At 38.4% G+C, this 17,973-nt stretch overlaps 1 protein-coding gene across 1 annotated transcript in view; it reads left to right on the top strand.

The window, feature by feature from the left end:
* kif15 (kinesin family member 15) overlaps positions 1 to 16,101 on the top strand; it is a 78,077-nt gene extending 61,976 nt beyond the window's left edge. Inside the window, exons 27-35 of the mRNA XM_072560391.1 lie at positions 2,247 to 2,393; positions 3,373 to 3,471; positions 4,590 to 4,754; positions 7,152 to 7,249; positions 8,353 to 8,422; positions 8,666 to 8,703; positions 11,001 to 11,166; positions 11,588 to 11,719; positions 13,964 to 16,101. Of these exons, the coding sequence (XP_072416492.1) occupies positions 2,247 to 2,393; positions 3,373 to 3,471; positions 4,590 to 4,754; positions 7,152 to 7,249; positions 8,353 to 8,422; positions 8,666 to 8,703; positions 11,001 to 11,166; positions 11,588 to 11,719; positions 13,964 to 14,065 (1,017 nt within the window). The 3' untranslated portion in view covers positions 14,066 to 16,101. The remainder of the gene's footprint in view (positions 1 to 2,246; positions 2,394 to 3,372; positions 3,472 to 4,589; positions 4,755 to 7,151; positions 7,250 to 8,352; positions 8,423 to 8,665; positions 8,704 to 11,000; positions 11,167 to 11,587; positions 11,720 to 13,963) is intronic.
* Positions 16,102 to 17,973: the final 1,872 nt, after the last annotated feature.

Genomic DNA, 17,973 nt, shown 5'->3' with positions numbered 1-17,973 from the left:
GTCTGGTGTCCAGGGTTGGATGCAGACATAGCTGTATTGGTGGTGTAGTGCCCAGAGCACCAACAAGGATAAAAATTACTGCTGGCAGCCCCCCTGCATTTTGTGGGGATGACCAGGTCAACCCTGGACTTGGTTACACATCAACCATGCAGGTTCTTTTATGGGTTCAATATTTTTTTGTCATTATAGGCACCCATTCAAAATGGTTGGACAGATTGGTTGCATAGAGTTCATTTGTCAAACATGGAGACGAGAATAGAAAAAACTGCTCAATGTTTTGCACTACGTGGACAACCGTAACTGTTGGTCACAGATAATGAGCCATTGTTTACCAGCTGGGAATTTGAATATTTCTTAAAGTTGAATGGTATCCATCATCCAATGATCTGGCAGAAAAAGCATTGATGCGCGAAACAATGCCAGAAACGAGACTCAGCTAAACTGGAGAAGCAGTTTACTTCAGCAGATGAAATATGGTGTAGGAACCATGGGAATGATCCTGCATGGATAAGAGACATGGTCAATGTGAGGTCAGGTCCAGTTTGAGGAGATGCAACTGTCCTGAGCAAGCGCAAGGACCATGCGAAAGCTGCAAACTTGCAAATGGTTCGGGAGCAAAATGTGCCCTGTTCCTCAACCCCATTTCCGATGTTAAGGAACCCGTACGTTCTCCCTTTCTGTCAAGTATCGGAAAATAGCTCAGAATCTGAGATGGATACTGGTGGATGTTGCTGTCTCAATGCGTTTGCAGCCTGAAGAGGAGAATGAATTTCTTCCAAGATCCTCCGGGTGCAAGAGCTGAGCTGCACTGTATCAGAGGCAGAGTTGGACGAACCTGGAAAATGCCCAAGAAGAAGCAACAAAAAACAAAAGAACAGGCCTATGTCCTCAAACACAGGGGAGGGATGTAGTCATTATAACAAGGTCGGCCAAGTGGACCTGAGGGTATGAATTCTATGATTGCAGCTTTTAATCTGGTCCACTCGGAGCCATGGCTGACCAATATAAACATGAATGTCAGAGGTTTTGATCACTCCGAGCAGGATCAGTGTCAAGGACTCTCCATGTAGAAATAAAGAGTGACTTTGTGATGGGATACTGTCCTCAGTGGAGATATTACATATAGTATTCAGTTTTGTTCCACAGTGACTTATTTGTAACTCTGAAATAAGCTGTGATTATTTCCATTTTGCATCAGTTACAGTGATATTAATTTTTCTTTACACTTATCAGTAGATTTTAAATCCTGCCTGTGGTTTCTTTATTGATCACATTTCCTAACTATGGTTGGAACAGTCTCCCTAGCCTATATCCTACATCCAGAAATGATGAATTGGATGATTGAGTTGTGCAGCAATAGGGATAGGCAATAAATGCTGGCCAGCCAGCAATACCCTTGTTCTACAAGTGAATTTTTTTTTTTAAAAAGGCAGATAGTTACAAAAGGTCAAAATAGTTATAGGGTGGCATATTGTTCAGTGAAGTAGGGAGGAATCCATCTCAATGCATGTTACTCTCACTAAATCTATTTTTGTGCATGTGATGCATTAACTGAAGAAAGACGTGTGCATGTGTAAGGGAGCAAAATACGAGTAAAGGGAGTTATTTTGGAGCCTAGGTAAGTCTCTACCTATGGAGCATGAGGAATTTGCCAGCCCTGTAGTAAAATTGTTAAATCTGATCCCCAAAACTGACAAGGTAATGTTTCTGCGAACTTTTAAAATGTGTGTTGGCTATAATGTGATTACATCGCCAACACTTTAAGCTCTCTTTCTAAAACCTGATTTTTCTATAACGTGGGGTTGCACAAGAATGCATCCATTGTGTTATAGAAGAACTACTTGTAGCCTTAGCTGATTGAATTCCAGCAGTGCCTCTCTGTGCACTTGGACCCTAGGTAATGTCTCTGTGCTAAAGTCCTGGGAGTTTGATGAATGTATATGGGGAGGGAGTCTGTTATTTGTATGTGGAAAAATCAACTACACCCATTTGACTTTTTCAGTAATTTTGGTTTGAAGTTGCAATGGCACATGCTAAAAGCGTGGCTTACCAGCAAAGAAATTGTACCACCGGTACAGTTGAGTTTCATATTTTGTAGAAATTACGTCCCTTATCTGAGAACTTCTGCTTGTGCTACTGGAATGAAAAAACAAATCCCAACTCAAATCCCAGGTGCAAGATGTTGTGTTCTTATGTTAAATTGTATGTTGCTCACTGTTCACATACATTGCTTTTAAAATCCTTAGATGGAGATGCTTTGTGAAGATTTGACCAATGCCACTCAACAGCTTGATCAGCTGACTGAGGACTCCAAAAAACAGGCAACAATATTGCAGATAATGCAAGAAGAAGCAGAGAAAAATGCAGTGACTATTAAAGAACTTCATGATCAGGTAATGAAATTAAAAGTCTCTACTTCTCTGGATGTAAAAATACGATAAGATGTTGGCACTCAAGTTCTCTGCAATAATAGTTGCATTTTAACTGCTGGAATGTTTGCTGATCACTTTGTACTGAAGTCATAAGTTCCACTTTACAGTGAATTTTAGTTTGGTAGTTTTAAAATATAAGTAAAAGTAACATTATGTTGTGCAGGTGGTTTCAGTTTCAGGTGGCAGGTTCTGACCTTTTGCTGTTAGTTAATAAATATAATCCATCTGCTCTTCTTTTGACTTTTAAGTCTCTTTTAACAATGGGGCTATGGGAAGAAATTTAATAAATATTTTCAGGCATGAACTGATTAGACAGCTTTCCTAAATTATATTGGGGATGGTCAGGGTAAATGAGGTACAGCTTAGCAGCAATCCACATTGCTATGGAACCATGAAGTGTACTCTTGTCTCTTTCAGTTCCACAATCAAAGAACTTCAAACTTTATGAACTTGTCATTTGGTTAACAGGATCTTGGCAACCTCCTGCAGTGACTTGCTATGCTCATTTTCTGACTAATTTTGGAGAAGAGTACAAAACAGGCAATAGGGCCCTGCTTACATTAATTTGGGGTCTAATGCCTATTTAAAACAATTGCCTAGAACACTGATTATTATCTGAGCCAATATGACATAAAGACTTATTCCTGAGAACTTTTATGACATTAGGTATTATTCTGAGAAAATTAATCTTTTTGCTCGTTTCAGAACTGACGAAAGTCAGCAGCCTGAAACATTAACTTTCTTTCCGTCACCCGATGCTGCCTGATCTGACTCTTTCTAGTGTTTTCTGTTTCTCATTAAGATTTCCAGCATCTATGGCATTTGACTCGAAGGTAACTCAATTGCTATAGAATGTGTGATTATGCGCCACACCACATGGATTATATTGTGTTCATTCTTTTAAAATATTCTTCATAAATGTTGCTGTATTCTTTTCCAGCTTAAGGTGAAAGATGCTGAAATTCAAGCAACAAAAAGTACATACGAACAGAAACTTCAGCTTGAGTCCTTCAGGGACATTTCTGCTAACAAGCCACAGGTGAGACCACTGAAAAGTTATTATTTCTGTCCCCAACCCCAGTCCTTTCTGTCCCTTTGTTCTACAGGCAGTAACTGTACTCGACAAAAATATTCTGGGTACCACATCCAAGTGGTTGCTCCCCAACTATAGGCTGATACCAGCACTGCTTTTAGATCTTAAGGTTACAAATAGTGGGCTGGCTTTGAGGTTTGACAAAGTTGAGCTTTCTATTGCTATGCTGCCCACACTATTTTCATCTGACACCTATTGCAGAGACATTTTTTCACTCCAACCAAATTGTATCAGGCGTAGCTGTTATGCAATTCTTCTATATAATAGTTATTGAGCATCATGAAGAAACTATGCACAGACAAGTTCATTGCTATTTCAATGTTGCTGAAGTTCACCACATGAAGTTAAGACCAGCTCGGAGCAAAATATTGAAGCAGAATACTAAATGTAGAGAGTACTGTAAACTGAAGAGCAATGTGCTCAGATGTAATTTGGAAATAAAATAATGTCATGGTGGTCCACAAATGCATTTTGAATGGTTACAGTTGATGGTAATTGTTTCTTGAATTTGGTCTTGAAGTAGATACTGTGCTAAGTCTCATGGCTCATGCCAAGCCTTACAAAGCCAGTGTTGCCATGGGGGAATGAGACTTTACCTGGATTTATCACACACTTGCTCTTGCTCAGGACTTTATAATTGGTATACCAGTTCATACCAGTTATACCAGTCTGTCAGATGGAATTGCTCCCTGTCTGGATATCTAAATTGGGATTCGCTGTGAGCACTGAATTCGAATTGGAAAAAGTAATTTGTAGTGGGGGAAGTGGCTGCTATTTGTGAAGAGACCCTTGAAGCATCAAAATAAGATTTTCTTCTGGTGCCAGCCACATGAACTGAGATCTCTCCTCTTTCTGTTGACACTGGGCCTTGCTTCCTTGCAAATTCAGTCGTGGGTGTGGTCCTATGTGGTATAACTGCTAGTTACCCATGTAAGTCTAAGTATTCTGATCCCCTTAAGAATTTGGCTTATATAACAAGTGTAACAACAACTGATTGCCTATACTGCCATTGTAGTAACCTGTGTTCAAAAGTATGATTATTTACAGATGCCTTCTTTCCCCAGAGTCCAAGGACACCTTATATTTCCCATATACATCCTGTTAGATCTTTTGAGTCACAACAAGAGAAACTAGATGATCGAAGGGCATCCGAAGCCACCTTAAAACTGTTGTTGAGTGAGATGGAAGCAGAAAGATCAGCCAAGAATGAACAAATTCTACAACTCAAGGTTACATATGGGGGCTTATGTTCATTATTCAACTCCTGTAGATAAAAATTTGGTTTTAGATATTTGCTTGGTAAAACGGTTTAATGTAAGTGTTTTGCATATTGAATAGCTGGCCATTAAGAGCAAACTCTAGGCAGATAGACTGTTTTAGAATTTCATTGCTACTAATCCAAAGCTAGCTGTAGTAAAACGAAGTTGCCTGTAAACTAGTGTCTTCCAGAATGGAAGTTGAATCTTCTGGAGAGAGCAGGAACTGGTTAAGAAGTAACTTAATCTCTCCAGTCCTCTTTCTTCCTTTTAGGGGTGGAACTCCAGGACTTGGAAGCTTGGCAGCTGAAAGCACAGCCACCAGTGGTAGATAAATTAAAATAGGGGTGTGCAAGAAGCCAGAATTTAAGACATGCAGACATTTGAGGGTTGTAAACTTAGAGGACATTAGGATTGTGTAGAGGTGAAGACATGCATGATTTCTGAACAAGGGTGAGGTTGTACATCATGGAAAGTGAACTTAATGTTCCATTTAAGTTTTAGAGGATGTAAGGTATGAGTTACTGACACATGTTTATTTGAATTCGAAACTGCTGCTGAGAAGTATTGGAATATTCCAACAATTCTCCTCTTTGGTCATATTGGTTCAGTGCCACCTCTAACTTAAAGGCTTGAGTATTCAGGTTTCAATCCAAGATTTAAGCACACAATCAGTACAGTACTGAGAGAGTGCTGCATTGGCATCGACATTGTCAATCCAATAAGATGCTAAACTGAAATCTTGTCTTGTCCCTGTTAATTAAATGAATGTGAATGAGCCCATGCCATTATTTAAAATTAGCAAGAAGCTTTTCTTGGACACAAGACAACATGTCTCCTTCAACTAGAACCACCAAAATAAGTCCTTCACCTCGTTTGTCAGTGGGGTTGTGCTGTGTGCCTAGAAGTCAAAAATTACTGCATTGTTAAATTAAAAAGTCAGGGCATGTTTTGTGCTTATCTTGAGGAAAGATGCTATTTTTTCTTATTTCCCCTTATGCTGAAAGAGATGTTACCTGTTTTGTAGATGGTTCCAAGAACCATGCCCATCCAATGCCATGTAGAAATTAGTAAGATGGTCAGTAAGTGCTAGTGGGCAGCTCAGCTACATCTGAATTATGGTCCTTGAGAGTTGTCTACGCAGAATTTCAACAAGGATCACAAACTTCAAATAAATAGAGACTTAGCTGGCCTTTTGTTTAAACTCCTTCTATAGATTTTGACTGTGAGCCTGATTATAGTGTCTGAGGTTGCTTAATTTTTAGACCAGAGTCTGAACCTACATTGTACTGCGTTCTATACATCACCCAATATATTGATCAACTGAACCACTGAGAGAGTTTGGACTTGTCTGTCTTCTCTTTTTCTACACAAGTTCATAGTTAATGAGCCTGTGCTTCACATCAACTGTCAAGATTAGAGTGGTGCGGGAAAAGCACAGCAGGTCAGGCAGCATCTAAGGAGCAGGAAAATCAACGTTTTGGGCATATCAACAGTCATAGTTTTTGAAGTAAGATTTCAGCTTCAGTTGTTTAACTCTTTAAACAGTGAAAGGAAGAATTGAAAAACTTGTGCTTCATAGAAGCATTATGCAACTATAGTTTAGAGGGCTTACACTAATGATTTTTTTTAGCACATTTCCTTTAAGGGTTGCCTGGTTTTGTTTGTTCGTTTGGATTTTTATATCAAAATAATAAACCATGTGGTGGACTCTGTAATATAGGTCAGAGAGAATGGCTATTATCCTGAATTCATCAATGAGGGCATAAAGATTGTTGTCCAGATATTATGAATAAATTCAGTAGTGTTATTTAAATTAGCAATTGGAGCATGTGGCCAACAGTATTGCTAGTGGAATGTTCTATAGTTGATGATGCAGTGATGAATACTTCCAATAGACTTCTTTTTTTAAAACTTAGTTATGGAAAAGTGTGCCTTCACAATACAATCATACTGTTGAGAAAATGTATATGTAACCTAATGTATTTTACAAAGAATTTCAAGGTTTACATGCAAACTTTATTTTTTTAATTTTTAAGTTGTTTAGATTTTGTTTGTTAATCTGCAGCGGATCTGTTTTTGGCTTACTTAATGGGGCGTTTAAGATATACATAATATTTTGGCACTTCTCTTTTTGTCACTGCCTGAATGACTGGCATTTATAAGACTGCCAGGTAGAGCAATATCTCCTGAACCTGGAGGCAGTGATGGATTTCAGGCTGAAACGATTTCAAAATTCAATGTTGGTTCATGAAGGTTCTCTTGAAATGTACAGTGTAAGGCAATGGAAAGTTGATAATAATGAAATCTAAATTTTAAAAATTTTTGACAATTTTTTTCTTCTCCTCTGTCCATCCAAAACCATTCTAGAGCCAGTTATGTGAAGCAAAGAATCTGCGTTTGGAAATGGATGCTTTGGAGAGATACTGTCGGAATTTGGAAAGCTCTCTAGAAAAAGCACAAAACGGGTACAAGTCTATTATAGACTCATGTTTAAAACAACCATTTAAAATAAACTGCCATTTGAAAGCTTTGAGTCCAGATGTAACAAGCTTTTATTTTAAAATCTACCACCTCATCTTTCATTACATTCTCACCTATTTTGGAGTGAATTTACTCTTTGAAGCAATAATTGGTGATGCCCAGAAACATTTTGGCATCAATTGCCCTGTCTCATGCAGTTGACTCCGTTCTTTCAGGTTTGGGCATCATGTTTCAGAGGACTTATTTTTAAATTGCACTTTTAAAAACCATTGTGGACAATGTTCTTGACATATAATTTTTTTTTCAAAAGTCATGTTATTTATGACTGTGTCAGTTTTAATAAATTTAAAACATGTAGCCTCCAAAAAAACAGTTGAATGTTACAAATCAGTAGTTAATGTGAAGATAGATCTGCAGAGCAACCAGATATCTTTCAGCATTTTAGTATGTTTACCAGATAGACTAAACATGCATCTACAAGACCACTTAATATAAAAGAATAATTCTCTACTTTTGACTTCTCATAACTGATGTTCATTTGCTGAACCCTGAGACCCACTTTTCCCTTCATTAGTTTTCTTTCCTTGAAACATCCCTTTTTCTATGCTATGATATTTCTTTGAGGTAACCACTCATGGATGCACTACCTGTCCCCTGCTTGACAAACTTTGGATTGCTACATGCTTGTGCATTTTAGAGGGCCCCAAAATAAAACACAGCAGATCTTGGAAATTTGAAATAAATACAGAAAATGTTACAAATATTCAGCAAGTCTGGAAGTATCTATGAAACGGAATTAGCATTTTATCTTTGTGATCTTTCATCTGAATGAAATTTGATTTCAAGGGCTATTGGAGATGAGCAATAAATGATAGTCGCACCAGCGATACTTGGATCCCATGAGTAAATAAACAACAAATGAAATTAAGATGATTACTAATACGCTTTAATGAATATAAAATTACTGAAATAATCAACTGGACCACTTTTTAAAAAATTAATCACTTTCAGATTGGTTAGATTTTATGGTTCATGTTTTCTTTTGTATGACATAATTATATTAAATTTGTTTGGATATTTTATAAAGAGATGATGTAACCAACCAGGAGAATCTAAACGATGTTGAGAAGAAATTCAAAGAAGAAATGAAGGCCAAGGTATTCCTAATTTCTTATGACATTTTGGTGTAGCAAGATTGGATACAGTCTTGTGAGCAAATTTATTCTTCAGTTGTGTTTACAAATGTGCAGAGTGCCAGACCAACAATGAACAACTTTGTAAGCATTATAAGTGTTTTTGTTATACTTCCTCACAATTGCTAGACCATACATCCTGAAAAACAAAATTTGTTACAACTTATTGTGGTCACAAAATTGATATTCTTGATTTTAAAATTGCAGGAAGCAGCGTTACAAAAGCTAGCCATTGTGGAAACTGAGTAAGTGAATAATTTTCATTTTAATATAACCATAACATGAAATTTGCCCAGCTCAGTTGATCAAGTCACCATATGAATCAGTTAATCAATCCTGAAGATAACTAGTTTGATCTGTGCTGTTAATTGAATACATCAGTGTTCAGGGTTTCTGCAAATGGGTCCTAGAATTGGATCGCTTCATCCCTGGGCTAGAGATGGAAAGCCCATCAGGGTTGCTATCGAGTAATATCTGCTGGGAACTACACTAATATCGAAGTTGCATGAACATAAGAATGGGAGTAAATTATTTGGTCTGTCATACCTGCTTTTCCATTATACCTCACTACCATAAAGTTATGATTCCTCTGACCATCGATGAAGGCTGGTAAGCTGTCTGGCCTTGCCGATGAAGGTTTTCGTGCTTTGGAATCATATTTACATATATATTGTTCTCAGTAGAGAAGAGAGATAATGGTAATGGGAAGGGTATTTAAATCAGCAAATGTTTTGTGCTAGCTTCCAGGTTTCTCCTGAGGTGGCTACAGTGAGCAGTCCTCCTGTGAATACAAATATGGGACTTAACCATTCAGCCCCACAAACACTTCTAGATCTTAGCTGATGATCGACTTCAATGCTATTTTCACATCCTATTCACATGTTCCTTGGTGTAATTACTATCTAGAAATTGCTCAATATCTAACATGAACTACAAAATTCCTGAAGATCCACAGCCCTGTAGGGTGGAGAATTCTAAATGTTTACTACCCTGAGTAAAGGTCTTCCTCCTCATCTCAAACCTGTAGCTTATTCTGAGAAAAGGACCAGGTTGACATTTTTCAATATGCTAAAGCAGAAATCATTTGATTTAACTTGCTTAATGGGCTTAATTGTGGACTGGGCTTTCCGTGACTCAATAAATTGGCAGCTCCAGCAAGGTATGGACAGTCTTTGGGAGGAGGGTGCCTGCTCAGTGCCTCTTAGATATAAGACTGACTAGGTCCTGCAGTCTCCTCCATAGTCATGTTCATTGCCTACCTGGAAGCAAAACCTGTCTGCTGGACTGATTTTTGGATAAGGAGGCTGTTGAGGTGAAACTAGGCACACTGAAGCATGAGAAAATATGTTTCCCTCTTGTCTATGGATAAGAGGGTGCAATCAAGCTTTAAAACTCCTTTATAATTACAGCAATTCATCAAAGCTCCTTTGGCAGCATCTGGTAAATGTAAGTACATGGCCAAGGGTCCCTGATGTATGCAAGTTAACCTCCATGCATCATCCTGACCTGGAACCATGTCACTAATCCATCACTATTGTTGATCAACATCCTGGAACTTGTTTCCTAACCGCATTCTTAATAGCTCCTAACAGCAGGTGTCCCTGCAACCTAAGGAGTGAAACAGTTCAAGAAGGCAGCTTACCACCTTCTTCCCCAGAGCAATTAAGGGTGGCCTAACCAACAATGAACAAATAGTTGATAATGGAAAAGATCCTTTTTACAAAGGTGTTTTGGTAATTGTTGAGTATTTTTAAAGATTTCCTGATAGCTATTTCTTTCCATGTTCCATGATAATTCTGTTTTAAGATGGATGGTATGTTTCCCCAGCTATTTTGCCCTTTTCATTTCTGACGGTGTGGTGTTGATTCTTTCTAAGATATAACTTTACCTGGCTAAGTATATCTTAACCATTCACTTTGAGCATCAGAATGCCTATTGACCACTGAGGTAGGCAAGCAGGAGGCTGGAAGAACACAGCAAGCCGGGCTGTACAATGCTATATCCAGTGCAGAATCCACCAGCTAGCCTGGCTTGCTATGTTATTCTAGCCTCCTACTACTTTATCTTGGATTCCAGCACATGCAGTTTTTTTTGTTTCTATTGACCACTAAGGCCTCACAAACCCAACTTCCTGCACATGCATGGATTTATTTAGATATGATTTGTGAGCAAACCATGGTTAATTGTTTTTTCCCCTGCCACCAATTCTTCTAACCCACAACAGAGGGGCTAACCTGGCTGCTTCTCCAGCTGAGATTGATTTTGGTACTTAAGAGTTGTGTGTTCGATTGTGTCTATATTGTACAAGATGAAATGATGCATTTATCTATAAAGAAATTGTCCACTGCAAAGAGGGTCCTTTTCATGTCATTTTTTAAAGAAAATTAAGTACACAAGTCTGAAAAAGATTAAAGAAATAACTTGGCAAAATAGCTTTATATACAATGCAAACTTTGCTTTTGTTTTAAAAGACTTCAAAAGTTAATGTAGCCCTGGCAATTACACTTAGTAAATTGTAAATACAAATCGCTTCCATCTATAGACTAACCGAGAAAAGATCAACACTTGAAACTATTCAGTCGTCAATTAAAGGGTTCCAGGAAGAAGTGGAGCGGACCAGAAGTTTAGAAGCAAAAGCTTTCACTGATAAAGAAGAGTTTCGGTCAGCACTCGAATCTGCTTGTGAAGAGAAAGAGAAACTTATTTGGGTAATGAATGAACAAATTTGTCAAGTTGAGAGCATAGAGAGTGGGCCCCATTTAAATAATGGAGAGTAATAAGATAATTTTGTACACTGTCATAATCTTCAGAAAACTAATCATTTTCTGACCTTGCATTTTTTCAATTCCCAACTTCATTTTGTGCACAGGTCACCTTTTGTGACTTTTCTAAGTGAGATGGCAAATTAACTTCTGTTTTTCCATGCAGACCCATGCCCAGTAAGATTGAGTTCTTCTCACCTATCAACTTTAAAATCTCTGTTCATATAGTATTCTTTAAAACCAGATTACAAGAAACTGTTTTGGTTCCATGTAGATTTGGTCTATAGCCAGATGCCCAAGTTCAGAAGAATGGCACACCATCTTTTTCATAAAGAAGTTTTATTAATTCTCTATTGTTAAATTGCAGGAGGTTGAAACTCTTAGGGAACAAGTGGCCAGCCTGACTGAAGAGAATGGCAAATTAGTTGGGCATCAGAACTTGCAACAAAAAATACAGCATTTGGTTAAAGTCAAGAAGGAAAATGTTCGTCTCCTCGAGGTATGATTTTTAAAACCACAGGAAATCTTATCTTTGTTAGATTTTGTCTGGGCAGTATTTTTGTTCTGTTGGAAGTCACACAATGAGCACAATAAATAAGCTATTTCATATGCTTTTTCTTCTCTTTCTCCATTCCAATTCCTTATTGGTCAAATTACAATCATGTTTTTTTTCTCATATATATTTCCCAACTTCTATGAAGACATTGACTGACTAGAGTAGAGGTCATTGTGGTGCTGGAAAAACACAGCAGGTCAGGCAGCATCTGGGGAACAGGAGAATTGACATTTCAGGCAAAAGCCCTTCATCAGGAATGAGGCTGAGCTGGTGGGGGGGTGGGGGCGGTGGTGGTGGTGGTGGTGGAGAGATAAATGGGAGGGGGGTGTGGGGCTGGGGGGAAGGTAGCTGAGAGTACGATAGATAGATGTAGGTGCGGATAATCGTGATAAGTCAGAGAGGAGGGTGGAGCAGATTACATCACCTTACACCATTTCTGTCACCGACAAATGGACTCCACCACCAGAGACATATTTCCTTCCCCACCCTTATTCACTTTCCGTAAAAACCATTCCCTCCGCGGCTCCCTTGTCAGGTCAATGTCCCCCACCAACCCACCCTCCCCTCATGGCACCTTCCCTTGCCACTGCAGGAATTGCAAAACCTCCCTCTTCATCTCTGTCCAAGGCCCCAAAGGAGCCTTCCTCATCTATCAGTATTTTACCTGCACTTCCACACATGTCATTTACTGTATCTGCTGCTCCCAGAGCAGTCTTCTCTACATTGAGGGGATAGGATGCCTACTTGCAGAGTGCTTCAGAGAACATCTCCGACACACCTACACCAACTAACCCCACTGCTCCGTGGCTGAACACTTTACTGCCTCCATCATCCCTCCCTCACTACTCAACACCTGGACGAAGAACGCCTCACCTTACATCTTGGGACTCTCCAACCACATGACATGTATGTGGATTTCACCTGTTTCCTCATTTCCCCTCCCCCCACCTTAGCCCAGTTGCAGCCTTCCAACTCGGCACCACCTTCATGACTGGTCCTACCTGTCTCCCTTCCTTCCCACCTATCTGCTCCACCCTCCTCTCTGACTTATCACCATTACCCCTATCTCCATTGTGCACACCTAGGACGGCACAGTGGTTCAGTGGTTAGCCCTTCTGTGCCTCAGCGCCAAGGACTTGGGTTCAATTCCAGTTTTGGGTGACTTTGTGTGGAGTTTGCACATTCTCCTCATGTCTGTGTGGGTTACCTCCGGGTGCTCCAGTTTCCAGAGGTTAGGTGAATTGGCCTTGCTAAAATTGCCCATAGTGTTCAGGGAAGTGCATTAGTTAGGGGTAACTGTAGAATAGTAGGGGAATGGATCTGGGAGGGTCCGTCTTCAGAGGGTCAGTGTGGACTTGTAGGGCCGAATGGCCTGTTTCCACACTGTAGGGATTCTATGATTTCCTTTCCAAAGATTAACTTTTTGATTCGATCATAGATTAATATTTTTGTTCTATCATTTTGTCAGATTCAAATTGCCTTTGAGAAGATGGTGGTGAACTGACACCTTGAACTAATCTAGGCATACCCACGGTGCTGCTGGAGAGGGATTCTAGGATTTTGATCCCATGACAGTGAAGGAATGGTGATATATTTCCAAGTTAGGTCAATATGTGGCCTGGAGAGGAACCTTTAGTTTGTGTTCTGCCCGTATCACTTCCCAGTTTTTCTAGGTTATGAGGGGCACAAATTTGAAAAGTGCCACTTGATGAGTTGCTGTGGAATGTGGTATACACTGCTGGCACTGTGCATCAATGGAGAATGTGAATGTTGAAGATGGAAGGTATTAAGCCCTTTTGAGTTTTGTTGGAGCAGCACTCATCCAGACAAGTGAAGAATATGCCACAATAGTTCTGATTTGTACTTTGTAAATGGTGGATGTATTTGGGAAGGCAGGACAATCGTTACTTGCTGCATTATAACCAGCCCTTGACCTGACCTTGTGCATGATATGTATGTTGTGGCTACACCACTTATTCTCAGTCATGCTTTTTTTATATTCCAGTGGATTTAATAAATTAGATTCATTCACAACTACTTTCCTGTGTACATTCAGATCCACTTTGAGGCAAGTTTAACTACTGCCATCCTAGGACAATATAAAGCACTCTCCACTGTCACTTGCAGCTCAAGATATATATTTCATGGCTTTAGCATATTACATTTTTAATATTTGTTTTATTTTAGGAAGTAAACATGCTGAAATTGGAGAACATGAAACTGAAAGAACTTAAGAAGAATGATCCAAATGAATTTCCTTTGCTTGAGAATGGTGTAAATAATGTGTAAATGTTATTTTTCTATTTTGAGTTCTAGTGGACCATATCAAACTTGATTTTTTAAAAATCTGTCAACAGCAATCTAATTTGAAGTACCATATCATATTGTCCTTATGAAAAGCTGAGTTGAAATTGATTAAGTAATGATTGTTGTGAACCTCATACTTGGGTGTAGTTGCCTCCCAGAAGGTTTTTTTTTAAACTGTTAACTTCAATTAGTAATTGTTGAAATATCTCTCAAGTCTCAACCTTTAGCTCTGTCTGCATATCCAATGAACAATTCATTGTAAATTTTGCCACCATTAGATTGTCATGAGCTATTCTTTATTTAGAATTGGTACCAAAACGTACCAAAACTTATTGTAATTTTACTTTTATGCATCTTTATATGTTAATGGATTTTTCTTTTGATTTGAGAGGAGAGATGTTAAACTTGCATAGTAGATTTCGATCAAATCAAAGTAAAGTCAAAGTCAAGCTTGCAGTCCGGACTCAGCAAACAATCAAAATCAAATTTATCAGGGAGTCACTGCAGTAACCTCTGTAACCTTCCATCTTCCTACTTCTGTGATAATTTTCAGATTGTTGCAGTGCTCCAACTTGCAAGTCCTGAATTTTCAGTATAGTTTTACTGACTTCTGACATAAGCAAATAAACTGTTTTACTGGGCATGCCTGGTTTTCCCTGTATTTCCCTCTCATTCTCTTCCTGAAAATGATAGGTGCAAGTGTATAATTATGAGAGTTAGTAGCTCTACATAACCCTGGATAGGTGTCTGATATCTGAGCATGTGGGAAAGTTCTGCCTAGATTTATAGATGGCAGTCTAGGATAGAAAGTCTGTTTCCTTTCCTCTTTCCTCCTATTGCTCAAAATCCAAGGATTTAATGCTAATTAAAGCACCCTGTTTTGAACCTGTTTGGGACCTACTAATTTTCATAGATTAATAAATCAGAATAGTAAAATGCAGAGAATTAATATTCCTGAAGCAGAAAGTATGTATATGTAGTTCAATATTACTGTGTAAAAATGTTAAAACAATGTGAGGTTATTATCGTGCTGTCATTTTGGGAGCTGATGACAGACAAAAATGCCTTCTACCTCTTACAGAAACAAACAAGTAATTATGTGAACTAACTGATGCATTGTTCGCCTCCATCAGATAAATTTAAATGGGCAAAAGGTTTAATAGCATATTTCATAACATTTCTCATTCCATGCAATGTGGAGCCAGGAACAGCTTTTTTTTTTATGAATCACTTAAGTCAGATGTACATGCATCTACCCAATTGATTTCACCCTAAGTTTAGTATCGTGGTCATACTATCTGTGGGAGCAATGCCAAATAGAGCCAAGCACTATGGATGATGGAGAGGGGAAGCAAGAGTGTAATTCATGTTTGCTGCCTGGTTGGTATTTCTTAGTAGGTGAAACAAAAACAAAGCACATTATTGTTAAGTACTTAGAGTAATAGAGCATTGTATGTTAGCGAGTTTTGAGAAGATTTGTGGCTAACTTACAATGTTAAGTATGTATGTACTTACCTGAAAAGAAAGAGACGCACATTTCAACACATTGCCAATGAAATATGACCGATCTGTATGCAATAAAATTATATTGATTCCTTTTTTAAAAAATGAACTTCTGAAATGAAATTTTCTTGTATTTTTAAAGGAATAATGATGAGTATGGCTGTAATGTGTCTTTACGTTTGCAAATCGGATGTCTGCATTCTGGCCTGGCAAGCAAAGTTGGGCAAGAACTGAAATCAACAATAGCTCTGTTATTTTGTCTTAAAATATGTGAAATTGTGCCATTAATGGTGCAAGGCTATTGGAATAATTTGTGACTGATGTAAGATGCTAGATTCTAAACAGTGTTGATGAACATTGAAAGGGATCCAGTTTCTGCAAAGACTTCTAAATGGAATAAAAAAGAAGCAGTCTGAGTGTACTAAGTCCAGCAATTCACCATTCTTATTAGTCACACAATGTAAATAAAATGGCAGCTCAAACTGTAAATGAGTTATTAAAAGTTATGTACCTTGTCTTTTGTTTGTGGTGTCCAACTGCATGGAGTTTGTATGTAGAATTAATTTTTGCTATTGTAATGGACTAGACCAGACCACTCAAAACATTCTTATTCAGGCAGTCCATAACTTTGCAATTTGTTTCAGTAAGTGTACAGTGATACTTACTCTAAGTAGCTAGGTTGATTACCAGGTTTTAAAACAGAAAAATTACAGAACGAAACACAAGAACAGAATAAAGAACACCTACAGAACTCAGTCTATCCAAACTAGACTTAATTATGCTGTTCTGAATTTGCACAACTGTCCCAATATACAAACCCCTTAAACACAATAAAAATGATACTAAGGCTTACAGGTCGAAGTTAGAAGGGCAGAAGGAGAGAGAATCTAGCAGACTGTTTCCACATAGTCCATTGCTGAACTGACTCAAACTAAACTTCAGTATCTAGGACTGAACTGTTCAGCTAAAAAGCTGGCCACACCCCTTGACTTGTACAGATTACTTCTCAAAACATAAAAGTTTTGGGGCAAAGTCTCATCTGTTTATGTGTAAACAAAAAGGCTTTCATCTCTGTACCAAACCAGTCGTTTCGGAGCCTGGAGTGCTTTATGAACCCTCGGAAAAAAGACTGGGAAAAGGAACAGCTTTGTGACAGTGTACTAACTCTAAATGAACATTTCCAGGTTTCACAAAATCTATTTTAAGACTCATTTGTTTCACTGATTAAAGATGAGTACGATTGGATATCTTTGCCTTGTCTTGAAAATATTTAAATATCTTGCATGTTGATTAAAAAGTTATGTTAAGTTGACAGTGTTGCAAACTGCTTAAAGCTGTAACTTGCTGCAATATACATGCCTGAAAAGGTGGAGTCAGATCGCACATGAAAGAACATTGGAGACTGGGATTGAATTTGTGTACAAACGTAGGTTTCCTATAGTTGCATTTGCCTTTTATTGAAGAGAGCTATTTCTACTTATAATATCTTTGTCCACTGACAGCCCAATGTAAGGAACTGTAAATGAGTACCTCATTTTGCAGTTATGTATAGTTACACGTTACTCAGTTTTTTTTCTGGGAAGTTAAAAATGCAAGTGGGCCATTCAGAAGAATTGGAGCACATGCGAAGAAGAGTTTGGGTACAAACTCTGAATTAAATCAGACCTATCAGGAAGAAAATAATGGACTCTTGGTGGTTCTTGGCAAAAGAAGGGAAACTACAGAAGTTTTTCAAGATTATGAAAGGACATAACAGATTCCACGTAGAGAAAATATTTCCACTTACAGCCCCAGTTCCAATTTCTCATGTAAGATGGTCACTAAAATTTAATATGAAATTTGGGAAAGCCTTGTTTAACCCAATAGTGAGTCACATTACAACAGGGAGTAGTTGAGGTGAAATAACAAGATTTCTTCAATGGACATGCAAATAGGTACATGAAAGCAATGGAAGGATATGCTAATGAGCTTAGATGAAGGGCATGGGGAAGAGACTTGAGCTACACAATTGTACAGGACAGAAACAGGCTCTTAAGTCCAAATCATCCATGCCCTCCAGATACTATAAATTATTCTAGTCCCATTTGACCCATATCCCTCTAAACTCTTACTATTCCCATCCAAATGTCTTTTAAATGTAATTGTACCAGCTTCCTCCACCACCTCTGGCAGCTCATTCCATATAAGCACTACCCTCTGCATGAAAAGGTTGCCCCTTGGGTTCCTTTAAAGCCTTTCTCTCTCACACCTTAAACCTATGCCCTCTAGTTCTGGACTCCACTACTCTAGGAAAAAGACCTTGGCTATTCACCCTATCCACGCCCCTCATGATTTTATAAACCTCTATAAGATCACCCCTCAGCCTCCAATGCTCCAGCGAATGTAGC

This window comes from Chiloscyllium punctatum, chromosome 41 (assembly GCF_047496795.1).
Source record: "Chiloscyllium punctatum isolate Juve2018m chromosome 41, sChiPun1.3, whole genome shotgun sequence".
NCBI classification, from domain to species: Eukaryota; Metazoa; Chordata; class Chondrichthyes; order Orectolobiformes; family Hemiscylliidae; genus Chiloscyllium; species Chiloscyllium punctatum.
This window is presented reverse-complemented; position numbering and strand designations above follow the sequence as displayed.